The sequence below is a fragment of the Carassius auratus genome, linkage group LG44F, assembly GCF_003368295.1.
Source record: "Carassius auratus strain Wakin linkage group LG44F, ASM336829v1, whole genome shotgun sequence".
In the NCBI taxonomy this organism is placed as follows: domain Eukaryota; kingdom Metazoa; phylum Chordata; class Actinopteri; order Cypriniformes; family Cyprinidae; genus Carassius; species Carassius auratus.
The window spans coordinates 858,777-872,494 of record NC_039298.1 but is presented as its reverse complement, the minus strand read 5'-3'; the positions used below and the strand labels follow the sequence as shown (position 1 = coordinate 872,494).

At 37.3% G+C, this 13,718-nt stretch overlaps 1 protein-coding gene across 3 annotated transcripts in view; it reads left to right on the top strand.

The window, feature by feature from the left end:
• The window catches only part of LOC113068267 (septin-7), a 43,158-nt gene extending 32,551 nt beyond the window's left edge, over nucleotides 1–10,607 (top strand). For 2 of the 3 annotated variants that reach the window (XM_026240935.1, XM_026240933.1), the window contains exons 9-15: nucleotides 1,931–2,027; nucleotides 4,711–4,762; nucleotides 5,053–5,178; nucleotides 5,520–5,540; nucleotides 8,435–8,570; nucleotides 8,656–8,801; nucleotides 9,768–10,607. In XM_026240935.1, the coding sequence (XP_026096720.1) occupies nucleotides 1,931–2,027; nucleotides 4,711–4,762; nucleotides 5,053–5,178; nucleotides 5,520–5,540; nucleotides 8,435–8,570; nucleotides 8,656–8,801; nucleotides 9,768–9,804 (615 nt within the window). In that variant the 3' untranslated portion in view covers nucleotides 9,805–10,607. The remainder of the gene's footprint in view (nucleotides 1–1,930; nucleotides 2,028–4,710; nucleotides 4,763–5,052; nucleotides 5,179–5,519; nucleotides 5,541–8,434; nucleotides 8,571–8,655; nucleotides 8,802–9,767) is intronic. The other variant, XM_026240934.1, reaches the window with a different exon arrangement.
• Nucleotides 10,608–13,718: the final 3,111 nt, after the last annotated feature.

Sequence of the window (13,718 nt, the reverse complement as noted above, 5' to 3'; positions counted from 1 at the left end):
GGACACAAAGTTTCAGGAACTCAGACCAGCTCTTTGTCTGTTATGGAGGCTGGCAGAAGGGGAATGCCATCTCTAAGCAGAGCATGGCCCACTGGATTGTGGACACCATAACCCTGGCTTATAAAGCACAGCGTGTGCCCTGCCCATTCAGGTTGCGAGCTCACTCAACTAGAAGTGTTGCATCCTCCTGGGCACTGGCTCGTGGCACCTCGCTAACAGATATTTGTAGAGCTGTAGGCTGGGCAACCCCTTTACATGTTCTATAGCCTTCGTGTAGAGCCGGTATGCTCCTTTGTTCTAACAGTGGCACCAAGAGGTCCTGGCTACTGTCAGCTTGCTAAAACTGCTCCAGAGTGTCCGTACTGTAGACCCTGTTGAGATCCTCCATCACCCTAGGCAGCTGGACGCAGCAGAACGTCCAGTGCCAGGCCTTCATGATGAATCCGTGAGAACCATGGAAGGCTGGGTTCCATATTGAGACCTAAGCGGTACTCGTATGTGTATAGTCCACGGTATAACCTGTGTGCCTGTGTTTCCCCGGCAGACTTCTGCCTTCCCAAGAGGGTTTTAATCACCTCAAGTTTCTCCATATACACCTAAACGGATGCTATGTGTATTTGCTCCTGTAAACTCCTTTGGGGAAGGATGGGGCTTCCACAGCGTCCCTATTCTAAGTGGAACGGGTACGTTTTCCCAGTGTTATCCAATCTCACCCAGTGAGGTAGTGCTTTGACAATGGTGAGTGGAGCTACTTGTTCCAAGCCCCGGCCTACACCTAATAGAGGTGCAGGCAGCTCGCAGAGGGCACTGGAAGGGGAAGCACCCATGGCGCTTTGGTAGGGATCCCAATTAGTCGTTCATCAACATGACATCGAGAGTGACTGACTGAAAGGGAACATCCCGTCGCAACGGTTGCAGTACCACCGCTGAGCCGCCGTGTCACTGGCTCGGCTCCTCAGCGAAAACCTGTTATGCATTGCACCTGCTGCCTTATTATACTCACGCAGTGATCAGCGGCAGCTGGATGCAATAATTGCATGCCAATGTGCATTGGCTTGTTTAGTTTAAACTCGAAGTAGACTGGTCTATCAAAGCGATATCCCTATTAGTCGGTCATTAACGTGACATGTCTGTTCCCTCCTTCAGGGAACGAGGGTTACCATACGTAACTGAGATGTTTTGTGCTATGTGTAAGTTGATTTACTAAAATGACTAAATAAAATAAAACTGAAATATAAAAAAATTCTAAATACTTAAAAAATAAATAATAAAATAAATTAAAAACTATTATACATTTTAAGAAGCACAGAACAAATTACTAAAAAAAATTAAACAAAACCTGAAAATATAAAAAATATTGATAAAAAACTATAATAGTTTCTAAATAATACTAAACACTGGATGTCACACCTGGTTAGGAGCGGATCAGTTTTTTTAAGAAGTACTGGAACTGGACTAAATGATAAAGCACCGCTGCTTGATCGAATTAATTAAAATGAATGAATGGAAATAAATAAATAAAAATGAGATATACGCTCTAGTGAAGCTCACAAATTGACTGGCTTATCCATATCACATGGACTGATATTGTGGAAAGAGTTAGTCATTTTAGCATTATATTTTCTAATTTTGTTGTCATTTTTATTCATTTTTTAAAATGTCTATGTAGAATAAATTTACATCTCATCTCACCTTTTTTTTTTCAGCTAATAAATTGCTTTTAGTTATAGTTAACAATAGTAACCTCATTCAGAGTGCATCAACTACTCAAATATTGGCTCCCTAAATTATCCATCAGGGAAATGGGTCAAACAGAGACACACACACTGAGAGTCAATATCAGTCACCTGATGCTCTCTCTCTCTCTCTCTCTCTCTCTCTCTCTCTCTCTCTCTCTCTCTCTCTCTCTCTCTCTCTCTGTCTCTCTCAGGACCGTCTGCCGCTGGCTGTGGTGGGCAGTAACACCATCATTGAGGTCAATGGGAAGCGTGTACGGGGCAGGCAGTACCCCTGGGGCGTGGCAGAAGGTAAGGGGTGAAAGGTCACCTCCCCCTTCATATATATATATATGTGTGTGTGTGTGTGTGTGTGTGTGTGTGTGTGTCTGTAGGCTAGGACGGACCCTGAGGCTGTTGATGTTCTCTAGTACACAACAGACCGGAGTCTGACGGATGTGTGTAGATCTGAATATATTTGTTCAGTTTTATTAGCGATGTGTGCTAAGGCTTTGTGATCCAGACAGAAATGTAGCTCTTATTGTGCAGTTTGAATATGATAAAACAATTTGACCAGTGACGGGACAAAAAGCTTGTGAAATGTTCCCCAGAAGACGTCTAGCCTCCAGTGAATCATTCAGGACTGTGAACATCAGTCAGATTATGTTTTAAATGGCCAAACCAAAGCCGGAGGACAGGATATCATGTATCCAGCGCCCTCTAACAGTTTAGCAACACCCTCCGAAGAGAAAATATAAATCTGTTCTTGTCCTAAGAGCATTAATTCATCATTAATAATTAATCCGTGAATACTAGCAATAAGAATTTTCTTTGTGATGATGACACCATATTGGCATTAAATGCACACTTTTTTATATAAGTCAGCATAGCTGTATAATTTGATGCATTATAATTTTAATTCAGGGCTTCCCAAACTGGGTTTCATGAGGGAACGGCAGGCGGTACATGATTTGATGAAAAGCTAATAACTATTAAAAAAACAAAATGTAAAATTGATACAAAAGCTTTCATTTATTTAATGTCATTTAATGATCACATGACATACAGGTGAGAGAACTGTTATTTAACACAAATATTAACTTGAATATTTTAGGCCAAAGGGGTTCAGCTGACTGTTTGGTAAGTTCTGAATTAATTAATTGACAATTATGATTAGCACAGCACAGACTAATTAGAATACAATAAAAAGCAAATATAAGCAATAAAATAATCACTTTACTCGTGTCAGAAATGACTTTTCTGTTCATAACTAATGCCTTGTTTTTGATGTAATAAAGAAATGAAGCATTTTCAGGGACAAGCCACTGTTATTTCAGCATAATTTATTTACTGTTGTTTTTTAAGTTAGTTTTTATTTAATATTTTTAGTTCATTTTAATTTTATTGTAGTTTTGAGTAATTTTGTCTTGCTTTTTTTTAAACATTTCTCTTTTTTTTTTTAGTTCATTTTGTAATTACTTCGGTTTCAGCTTTTTTCATTTACTTTCCGAGGCACCAATCCAGAAAACATTCATCTAATTTTTTTTCCCGTATCTTTCTTTATTTTAATTAGCAAAAGTGTTTTTAATAGTTGTAATTAATGAAAACAACACTATTTAAGCTATTTAATTAAATACAGGCCTTTTTATAGAAATGAAAGAATAAACAATGGCTGATGCCTGCTTGAAAGACCTTTGACCTCTGATAACACCATCTGGAGCGAGCCGTGCTGAGAGCAGGGTTATTGTGTCTGAGCTCAGCGTTTGTCAGCTCTAGACTGATGTGATCAGGAGGGCTGTGGGTTTGATGGCTGTATTTGGATCCAGTGGTTATCTGTGTTTTAAGAGGCTAGGTTTGAATGCTTGAGATGCTTTCAGCAGCATGTGAGCACACAGATGGCATGTGGTTGAGAAGGAGGGAGAGGTCTGCCCCCTGCTGGTCAGTTCACACACTACAGCAGCAGAGGAGTGAGTGTCTCACTGTCAGGAGAGCTTCAGCGAGCAAAGCAGCTGGTTTGGTTACTCTGGTTTTGTCATGTTTCCCTTTTCAATGAGTAGGTTATTTGCTTATTAATTTGTTGTTTAGCTTGGTTTAATGTTTGTTTTTTGTAACTATTGATTTGTTTTCAACAAGCAGATTATTTTTGTTTAGCTGAGTGTAATTTGTGGTTTTTTTTTTTTTTTGGTTGTGTGTGTTTTGCACATTATTTTGTTTTCAACAAGTAGCTTATTTTCGTCTTAATTTTTGCTTAGCTCTGCTTAATTTTTAGTTTTCTTGGAACAATTTATCTTTAGTGTGTGTGTGTGTGTGTGTGTGTGTTTTGCAAAAAATTGATCACAGTTTGCATTTTTCAATGAGTAGGTTATTTTTGTTTAGCTTAGTTTAAATTTTGTTTTTTGGTTGTGTGTGTTTTGCACAAATGATTTTGTTTTCAACAGGTAGGTTATTTCTGTTTAAAAAAAAATTTGTTTGGCTTAGTTTGTGTTGTTTTTTTTTTTTTTTGATGCAGTTGATTTTTGTTTTTTACTTTATTTTTGTGTTTGCACAGATTTTTGCTTAAGTTTTTTAAGTTTTATTTGTTTTGTTTAATCTGTGAATTGTTTCAATTGCATTAGACCATGTACAAGCAATCATTCTCCCTTTCATCTAGTAGGTGTATAACATTTATTTATTTTCAGAGAATGATATTTTGCATTAGCTTGAGTGAATTATTTTTTCTGCAATCTTCTGCTCAATATATTGAATCACTTTAGATTTAGCGTATATAGGCTTTCAGTCTGCTTTTCAGATGATCTGTATATAATCCCAGTTGCATATTCTTAATGCAGTTTTGCATACTTTTTTATGAGAATAGTCAATATGTAAGGTGTGTACTGTGTCTATTAAGTATGAAGTAAGCCACTGTCTGTAATGTATTAAAATGATATGTCATTAGATATGATTAATAGTATGCCAACTGCCATACTGACTCACTTTAATCTGATTTTGTTTTCAGTGGAGAATGGAGAGCACTGTGACTTCACAATCCTCCGAAACATGCTCATCAGGTACATACACCAGCACTAATACCTCACGATGAAAGAAGTCTCTTCTGCTCAACCAAAGCTGCATTTATTTGATTAGAAGTGCAGCAATCATGTGAAATAATATTACAGTTTAAAATACCTGTTTCCTATGTGAGTGGATTTATCCCTGTGCTGTAAAGCATCATTACTCGAGTCTTCAGTGTCAGTATAATATGATGATTCGCTGCTCAGGAAACATCTCTGATTCTATAAGACCGAGTTGTACAGGCTGTGATGTAGATCTGTCGTTTATTTGTCCTCCTCAATCACAGAACTCACATGCAGGACCTGAAGGACGTGACCAACAACGTTCATTACGAGAACTATCGCAGCGGGAAGCTGGCCGCTGTCACGTACAACAGCGCAGACAACAACAAGAACAGCGGCCAACTCACAAAGTGAGTGTTTTCAATTCACGCCACACTTCAACAAGTGCACACAAACATGATTTCCTGATGTCGTTTCACTGCACATGAAGCAGATCGCCTCACTATAAAGGATCAGTGTAGAGACGTCTAAACCTGGAGCCCACCGCTAGACTGACACATGCTAGTAATGCTGATAAGAAGTCAACACAGTCGACACATCCAGGCTTCCTAACAGCACAGACCTGTCACTAACCCTCACGCACAGTACAGTGTAGAAAAGAGCCTCATCTTAACTAAAGAAGTACATGATTCAGCTGCTAACTGTCCATGCAGTGTGAGCATGCTAAGTGTTTGTGTTCTTCTGATTTTAGATCTGACACAGCCGATGGCATGTAAGTGTCCTGCACAAGTTCACGTTTGTCCTGTCCTCTCTCCTCCGCTCTCTGTTGTTCTCTCTTTCTCCTCGTCTGTTCACGGACGGAGTCGTCTGTCCTGATCGATGTTCACTAGTGTGTGTAACTGCACTTCCAGATTTGTGTTAGGGACATTGTCAAACTGCTGTCCTGCTTTAGCCAATTTAAGGACGTTTATCCTGCTTTATGTCTGCTGGAAGACTTGAAAGTCAATCAAATGTGTTTCCTAAGAAGCTAGGCAACTCAGGACATGTTCATGGTGAAGTATTTTGGATGCTGCCTGATTGGAGTAAAGGCCTGTACATACCAATATCTGGACACAGCATAATTTTGAAATAAAGCAGTGTCCTTATTAACACTTTCACACAACGTTTATTTTTATTTTTATATCAAATTAGTATGTTGGTTTGTTTTTGCGATCAGTTATTTATTTATTTATTTATTTATTTTTCATTATTTTGTTAGCATTTTTGGTTTATGTGGTTATTTTTTGTTTGTTTGTTTGTTTGTTTGTTTTTTGCAGATTCGGTCATTATTTTATTTGCATTTTTTTGCTTTGTGTGATACATTTTTCTTTGTATTTCATTATTGGGTTGAAAACACTTGCTATGAGCGATCCCTGTTGATTCAGAGTTTGGGATTCATTTCTTGATTTCTTGCGTTGACACTAGGGCCGGGACTCGATTAAAAAAATTAATCTAATTAATTAGAGGCTTTGTAATTAATTAATCGAAATTAATCGCATTTTAATCGCAGATAAATATTTGACCTGAGAACAATGAGAAGTAATTTTTTTTCACATGGATTTATAGTATACCATTGAATAATGACTGAATACATAAGCTTAAGCAACAAAATATTGTTTATTTTTGTTCAACCAAGTCTAGCAGACCAGTGCAATTTTTGCCATGAAGTGTAGCAATAGCATATTTAGAAACAATTTAGAAATAGTACATTTCAGAAATTCAGGAAGCTTATAGGTGCTGGAGCCTTGTGTAAAGTGTTTTTTAAGTAAAACACAATACTGTCAATTACATTCAGAACATTGGAAACACTGACTATTAGAAAACATCTCTCTGTTGCTTCAGAGGCCATAACATACTAAGTCCAACTCTCAATAACCTTGGCCAAAACAATACACAGTTCAACATAAAGTGTAAAGTCCACGCTAGCTGCTATATGTTTTGCGTTGAGGTGATACTTCAGGTTCGATGTGCTGCGGTGATATTTATTTTACTGTCTATGGGTGATATGCGAACGCTAGTTGGTGCTCCAGTATAATCGGTCCGCCGAAACTCATCCAGTGAGAAACGTTCCGCGGTGCAAAAAAAAAGTTATTAAAAATGCGGGAATTTTTTTTCTGTAATTAATTAATCTTAGTTAACGCGTTAAAGTCCCGGCCCTAGTTGACACGATTTACTTTTCTTCTGAAGATTAAGAGATGGTTTTGAAAAACATCATGAATTTAAATACATTTACAAGTCAGAAAAAAAACAGCTGCTGTCACAAAAGAAAATATTACAATTAAAGCTGCGGTAGGTAACTTGACGCTCTAGCGGTTAATAAACAGAACTGCTTGCGTCTTGCGGAACTAGCCGGAACTACTTCTCTCTGTTTATGTCTATGAAGAATCACAAAGGTACTGGGTTACTCTGCCTCAATACCCCCAAAGCAATCTGAAATAGTCCGAATATAAACACTTATTATAGGTGCACCCTAGTGATTCAGGACAAGCTAAAAACACGGTTTGGAAAATGGATTCATGGTGTACTTGCTTATTATATACATATATCATAATCTTGAAAACAAACAAAGTTACGGACCGCAGCTCTGATTGGTTGTTTCTAACCAGGAGCGATGTATTTCTGCAAATGGCAATAGGAGCACTGGGAGGAGCCAGAGGAGCTTGATTTTTTTCACAGATTATCTGTCTCATATTCTACTGTCAGGACATAATGACAGGTTTAACAAATATGTAAAAAATATATTTTTACAAAAGTTACCTACTGAAGCTTTAATGCAAGTGCGTTAGCTAAATGTAAGTAATATTTAATGTAGGTTCACAAAGAAAAACATGGAAGTTACGCCATTTTTAAAAGCTTCATATTTTCTAGAGCTTTTATTTAAAGTAATATAAATTAATTGTTAAAATTGTATTAAGTATATAACAATACAATTCATATAAATGTTATAGTTATAAATAATTAGCAGCAGCAAAAGCTGGTCAATTTTGGCAATGAAAACATCTAAAAACAATGTTTATTCGGTCTTATTAATGTTATATTGGTCTTATTAAAACAAACAGTTTGCTCAAACTAAACTCACATTTAGCTTCATGAAAATTAACACAGGTGATCTGTTTTGTTTGGTTTTTTATTGAGTGGGTCATTTTTGTTTGTTTTTTGCGGACTGTGATTTGGGTTTTGTTTCAGTTTGTCTTGTATTTTTAAACTGAATCATGGAAAAACATGCATTTTTCTTTCGTCCAGATGTGTTTTTCAGAGAGTAATGCTAACTTGCATTAAACTCAGAACAAAATGAATAATTGGAATAATATTATTCTGCAAACTTTTGCTCCATACTGTATATTCTCATTAGACTTGGTGTGTACAGGCTTTCAGTCCTCCACCATCCAGCTCCTGATTCTCTGTATATAGCCTCGACGAGTTAATTTTCTGTGAGTGTTTGATTCGTGATGTTGTCTTTGTGCTTCGTGAGCGGCTGCACACTAACAGCGCTTCAGACCAGCTCACTAACTCACACTGGGTCCTCGAGTCTTCCCATCAGGCTCCTCTCTTCCCTTCTGCTCCTGCATCACGTGTCTGTTTGTCTCTAAAGCTCGGTCTAATGAATGTGTGTGTGGATGTGAGCAGGAGCCCGCTGGCACAGATGGAGGAGGAGAGGAGAGAACATGTGACCAAGATGAAGAAGATGGAGATGGAGATGGAGCAGGTGTTTGAGATGAAGGTCAAGGAGAAGATCCAGAAGCTCAAAGACTCGGAGGCAGAGGTAGCAGCAGAGATTTCTTCTGAATTGACGGTTGTGTTGTTGAGTCTGAGCTCACTGTGCTGCTGCTGTGGTTTGGTCTGTTCAGCTGCAGCGGCGTCATGAACAGATGAGGAAGAACCTGGAGGCCCAGCACAAGGAGCTGGAGGAGAAGAGACGTCAGTTAGAGGAGGAGAAGGTCAGCTGGGAGGCGCAGCAGCGCGTGCTGGAGCAGCAGAAGCTGGACGCTTCCAGGTACACACACCAGAGCTCTCATGAGGAACATAGTGAGCTGTCCAAGGCACAACTGCATGCATCCTTTATGCATAAGGAAATCCCAGAATGCATGACATCACACTTTTCTTTCTGAATATATTTTAAAATGTAATTAATTCCTGTGATTAAAGCTGTATTTTCAGCATCATTCCTCCAGTCTTCAGTGTCAAATGATCCTTCAGGAATCAGCTATTATATGCTGACTTGCTGCTCAGTTATTTTTGGTGCTCAGTTACCAATTATAATTATTATTTTCAGTGTTTTGTTGCTTTATATTTTTTTCAGGATTCTTTGATAAATAGAAGGTGAGAAACAACAGCATTTAACTGGAGTAGAAATGTTTGGTAACATTATTAAATTCCTTACTGTCACTTTTGAGAAATGCATCCTTGCTGAATACATTTTGAAGTCTTATTCTAAACTTATTTTTGAATGAAAAAAAGATAAATACATACATACAAGTATTAATTTCTTTCAAAAAAGAAAATTAAAATCTGCAGACCCCAAACCTAGTGTGTAGATTGTTTCAAAAGATTTATATTTTAAGGAAATGCTGTTCTTTTGAACTTTTTATTAATCAAAGAATCCTGGAAAAAAAAAAGTCACAGGTTCCAAAAAAAATAAATAAATGAAGCCACGAAAACTGTTTCTAACATCGATAATAAATCATCATATTAGACTGATTTCTGAAGGATCATGAGACACTGAAGACTGGAGGAATGATGCTGGAAATACAGCTGCACATTTTAATAATACTATACAATATTACTGTAGCTGTTTTTTGATCAAATAAAAACAGCCTAAGCATGAAAATATGACTTATACCAAACTTTTGACTGATAGTGTAATTAAAAGATATTGTGTAGCATTTTATTTTAATCGGTCAGTGTTTATTTCCTCTAATATCGTTGTTTATTATTATTATTGTTATTTAAAATCCTAAAGGACCCTGGAAAAGAACAAGAAGAAGAAGATCTTTTAAAGCGCTCGGACCGTCACCACATCATCGTCTGTCGACCGAAATCTAAGGTGTTGTGTTTGATGAGTGTTTGTGTGGGACGCTGGAAACACTCCTCTCCATCAGACTAAAGCATCGGTTCATTCTCCTGACCTCACCGAAACTGAAAAACAGACAAACTCCTCACAGATATGCAATACTGTTTGAAATGACTTTGAATTTGTAATGTGTCAGATTCCCATCCTGTCGCGGGTTTGTTTAGTGAGGTCACTTCCTGCTCCTCTCAATAAAGGCTGAATCTTACCTCAGGCATTTCTGGCCTTTAAACGGCAACCTTTTCTGTGGCTTCTTCTTTTCCCTTCCTGAAATGTTAAGCTTCCAATATTTGTCTAATTTAAATTATTTAGCCATGGACCTTAGCCATTCATGAATTTTTTTTTTTTTTGTCTTTTAGTTACAATTTATTTGATACATTTCCAGTTCACATTTTGTTTTAAGTGCTTGTGTATTTACACGTCCTTTACGAGTGTCACATGATGTGTCCATGGATCCTCCTGTAGTGAAGTGCTGTAGGACATTATGCAAATGCAGGATTCATCACACACGATGTGTGTTTGTCAGTGATTTGAGTGTTTCCTGCTCCTCCTCGTGCGGGTAAACTGATTCAGGAACCGTGGATGTGTGTTTCTCTCTCTGTAAGAGCTGGCCACACTCAGCTCTCGGTCATGTACTTCTGCAACTTTTTTATCATTTCGTTTCTTTTTGTTTTGCTTTTCCATTTTTATTGTACAAAGTCACATAATAAAATTGTGATGATGCCATTTTAATAGTACGAGTTGTTGTTTTTTCCTCTAAGGGGAAGAGATACAATGCGGGGCCACTGATGTTTATTGTCTGTATGTGGTATTTCATACCGAGGAGTCAGGGCTATTGTGGTAATCATTGAATGCAGCTTTATAAAGACCAGAACATGAAGTTCAGGAACAGATTTGACCGGAAGGGGGCAGCAAACACTCAGTCAATTCTGGGTGAGCTTCCTCTTCAACTTTACATTCAGTATCATCCCTTTTTTTTAACCATTAAATATTAGACTTTTGGATAATTGTCTTAAACTCAATTAAAAAATGTGTCTACACAAACTACATTTGAAGCTTTGTTTTGTGATTTGTCTTGTTTTTTATTTTTCAGCTACCACTAATCAAAAAAAATATTTACAAATTCTCCTATGAAGTGTGTTATGATTATAACTTATTCATACAAATATATTTAAATAAAAATTTTATTTTTATTTATATTATTAAAAAATATACAATTATTATTTTATTGTTATTATTTATTGCTAAAAAAGATAATTTTATTTAAAATATTTTGCTGAAAGCAACAATCTTGCAAAAATAAATAAATACAGCTTCCCGTTTGAAGTGTGTTTTTTGTTGTGTTTTCATATTTGTGCGATGAAGTGCTGTTACAGTGCTGTTCAGATAATCTTAATACACACACATAAATGAAAGTTTAGGGTTGGAGAATGCACTGGAGTAAATGTTAATATACACTATTACAGCTTTTGTTTTTAAATCTAGTCCCGTATACTGAGGGCTGAGTTTGGGTTTAGGGCATATCTAGTGTAGAGTTTCACTCATACTGAACCCAGTTCTTATCCAGAAACGGTTTAATTTCAGTCATGGGATCTCAGTGCTGTGAGATTTGCACCAATGCATGCCATTTGTGTGTGTTTGGTCTGTTTATCTGTAACCTCTGTCCCCATTTTAAGTGTAACCCTCAAACAAACGTCGACCTTTGAACTAATGTGGTCTTGCAGTAATCAGCGGTGGACTCGCTCATCAGGTGATGTGACTCCTGTTGATCCTGCGATTGGCCCACCGTTATCCCTGATCATCAAGATACATGCTGCTTCAGCCAATCAGTGCTCAATCCCATTTTTCACATCATAGGAAGCCCAGGCTGGAATAGGTGCTCTCAGAAGATGTGTGGTAAAGCTTTCAAAGAGAAGTCAGTGTGCCGAAGGTTCACAGATCGACACCTACACAGAAACAGATCCTCTCAAATGACTAGCCCTGCAAACAAGAGCACTGTGCTTACATCACATCATGTTCAGTTATAATGTTTGGGTTGTGTTTTCTTGTTTGTTTGTTTTTATGTGTTTTGTTTTGTAGTTATATGTTTTGTTTGTTTAGTAGTTATGTTGTTTGTTTTGTTTTGTAGTTATGTTTTGTTTGTTTTGTTTTGTAGTTATATGTTTTGTTTGTTTAGTAGTTATGATGTTTGTTTTGTTTTGTAGTTATATGTTTTGTTTCTTTGTTTTGTAGTTATACGTTTTGTTTCTTTGTTTTGTAGTTCTATGTTTTGGTGTGTTGTTTGTTTTGTAGTTATATGTTGTTTGTTTTGTAGTTATATGTTGTTTGTTTTGTAGTTATATGTTGTTTGTTTTTTGTAGTTATATGTTGTTTGTTTTTTGTAGTTATGTTTTGATTGTTTTGTAGTTATATGTTGTTTGTTTTGTTTTGTAGTTATATGTTGTTTGTTTTGTTTTGTAGTTATATGTTGTTTGTTTTGTTTTGTAGTTATATGTTGTTTGTTGTGTAGTTATATGTTTTGGTGTTTTGTTTGTTTTGTAGTTATATGTTTTGTTTCATATCAATACCATGAGTTTTCATTTTTATTTGGCGTACTATTTCTATGCATTTTCATGTTTCTGTACAACTACATAATATCGCTGTAACACTGCCAAAGGTCATGGGTTTGAATCCCAGGCAATGCATGAACTGATAAAAAGCGCACCTTGAATGCATTGTGCATGCAGTGGTTTAGGTCATGGAGATAAATGGCATTGTGTCCTGAAAATACAGCTACATCGATGCACACAGTATCATGTCTCTGGCACACAGCAGAGCATGTGGTAATGCTCTCTAAAGTGCAGCTTCATGTCTGATCAGGCTGCTGTCCGTGTTGGCTGGAGGCTGTACAGTGTGAGAACTTGTTAATGGGGTCCCTCAGCACTCGGGCCGATCAGAGGACACTCTTATGTAACCAACACAATAGTGGATGATTTGATGCCAGGGCTGAACATGTCCTGCCAAACACAAAGCCATCAGATTGAGCCAATCCTAAAGTCCTGCAGCATGGTGACCTCATTCCCACCAGACTCTGGGCAACACGGCCGGCTCGCAGACAAACCTGTAGATTCATCAGCCAATGAATCTGATCCATCTATACATGACTGTAGCATCAAGTCAGTATTTGCACATTAACTCTTATTCGTCAGACCTCTTATACACATCTCAGACTATTAGTTGTGAGGAATTGGTGCCGGATCATTGCCACATTACCTGAACTAGTCAACATGCCAGATATGTGAACTGAACAGATGTGAACACAGTGCTATCAGACCACCAGCACACCTCGTTCCAGAAATAGTTCAGCTGGGAACATTTAAACACATTAGGCAAAATAATCCATTGCTATTGTTTTATAGCACAAAGAATTGTAGTCATAAATGTTTAAGATTATTGCGAGAATAGTTTGGACTTTGTATAGCTTTACTCTAATCTTTTATTTTTACTGAACAGCTAGATCGCTGATAAGAAACTATTTTGAATCTTGAGGCAGATTTGATCTTCTTTCAGCTGCAATCACAACTGAGATGAATCATCTGGCATTCATTCAGATCAAATACATGATGGCAATGAACTGACTGCAGCTCCATGTGCACTGTGATAATTAAGGTTTAGAGTTATAAATGTCGTCCTCATCTCTCCTAGGCTATTCAGGGTATAATTGGGAGAAAAAAAAACTCCTTATGGCTCCTTATGGGAAGAGCAGGAAACAATTAGGCTACGTCACATTTTGGGAACAAAATGTTAGCTAATCACAATAGCTCCGTGTCTCTATCAAGTGTCACACTGGGAGAGTCCGCAGAC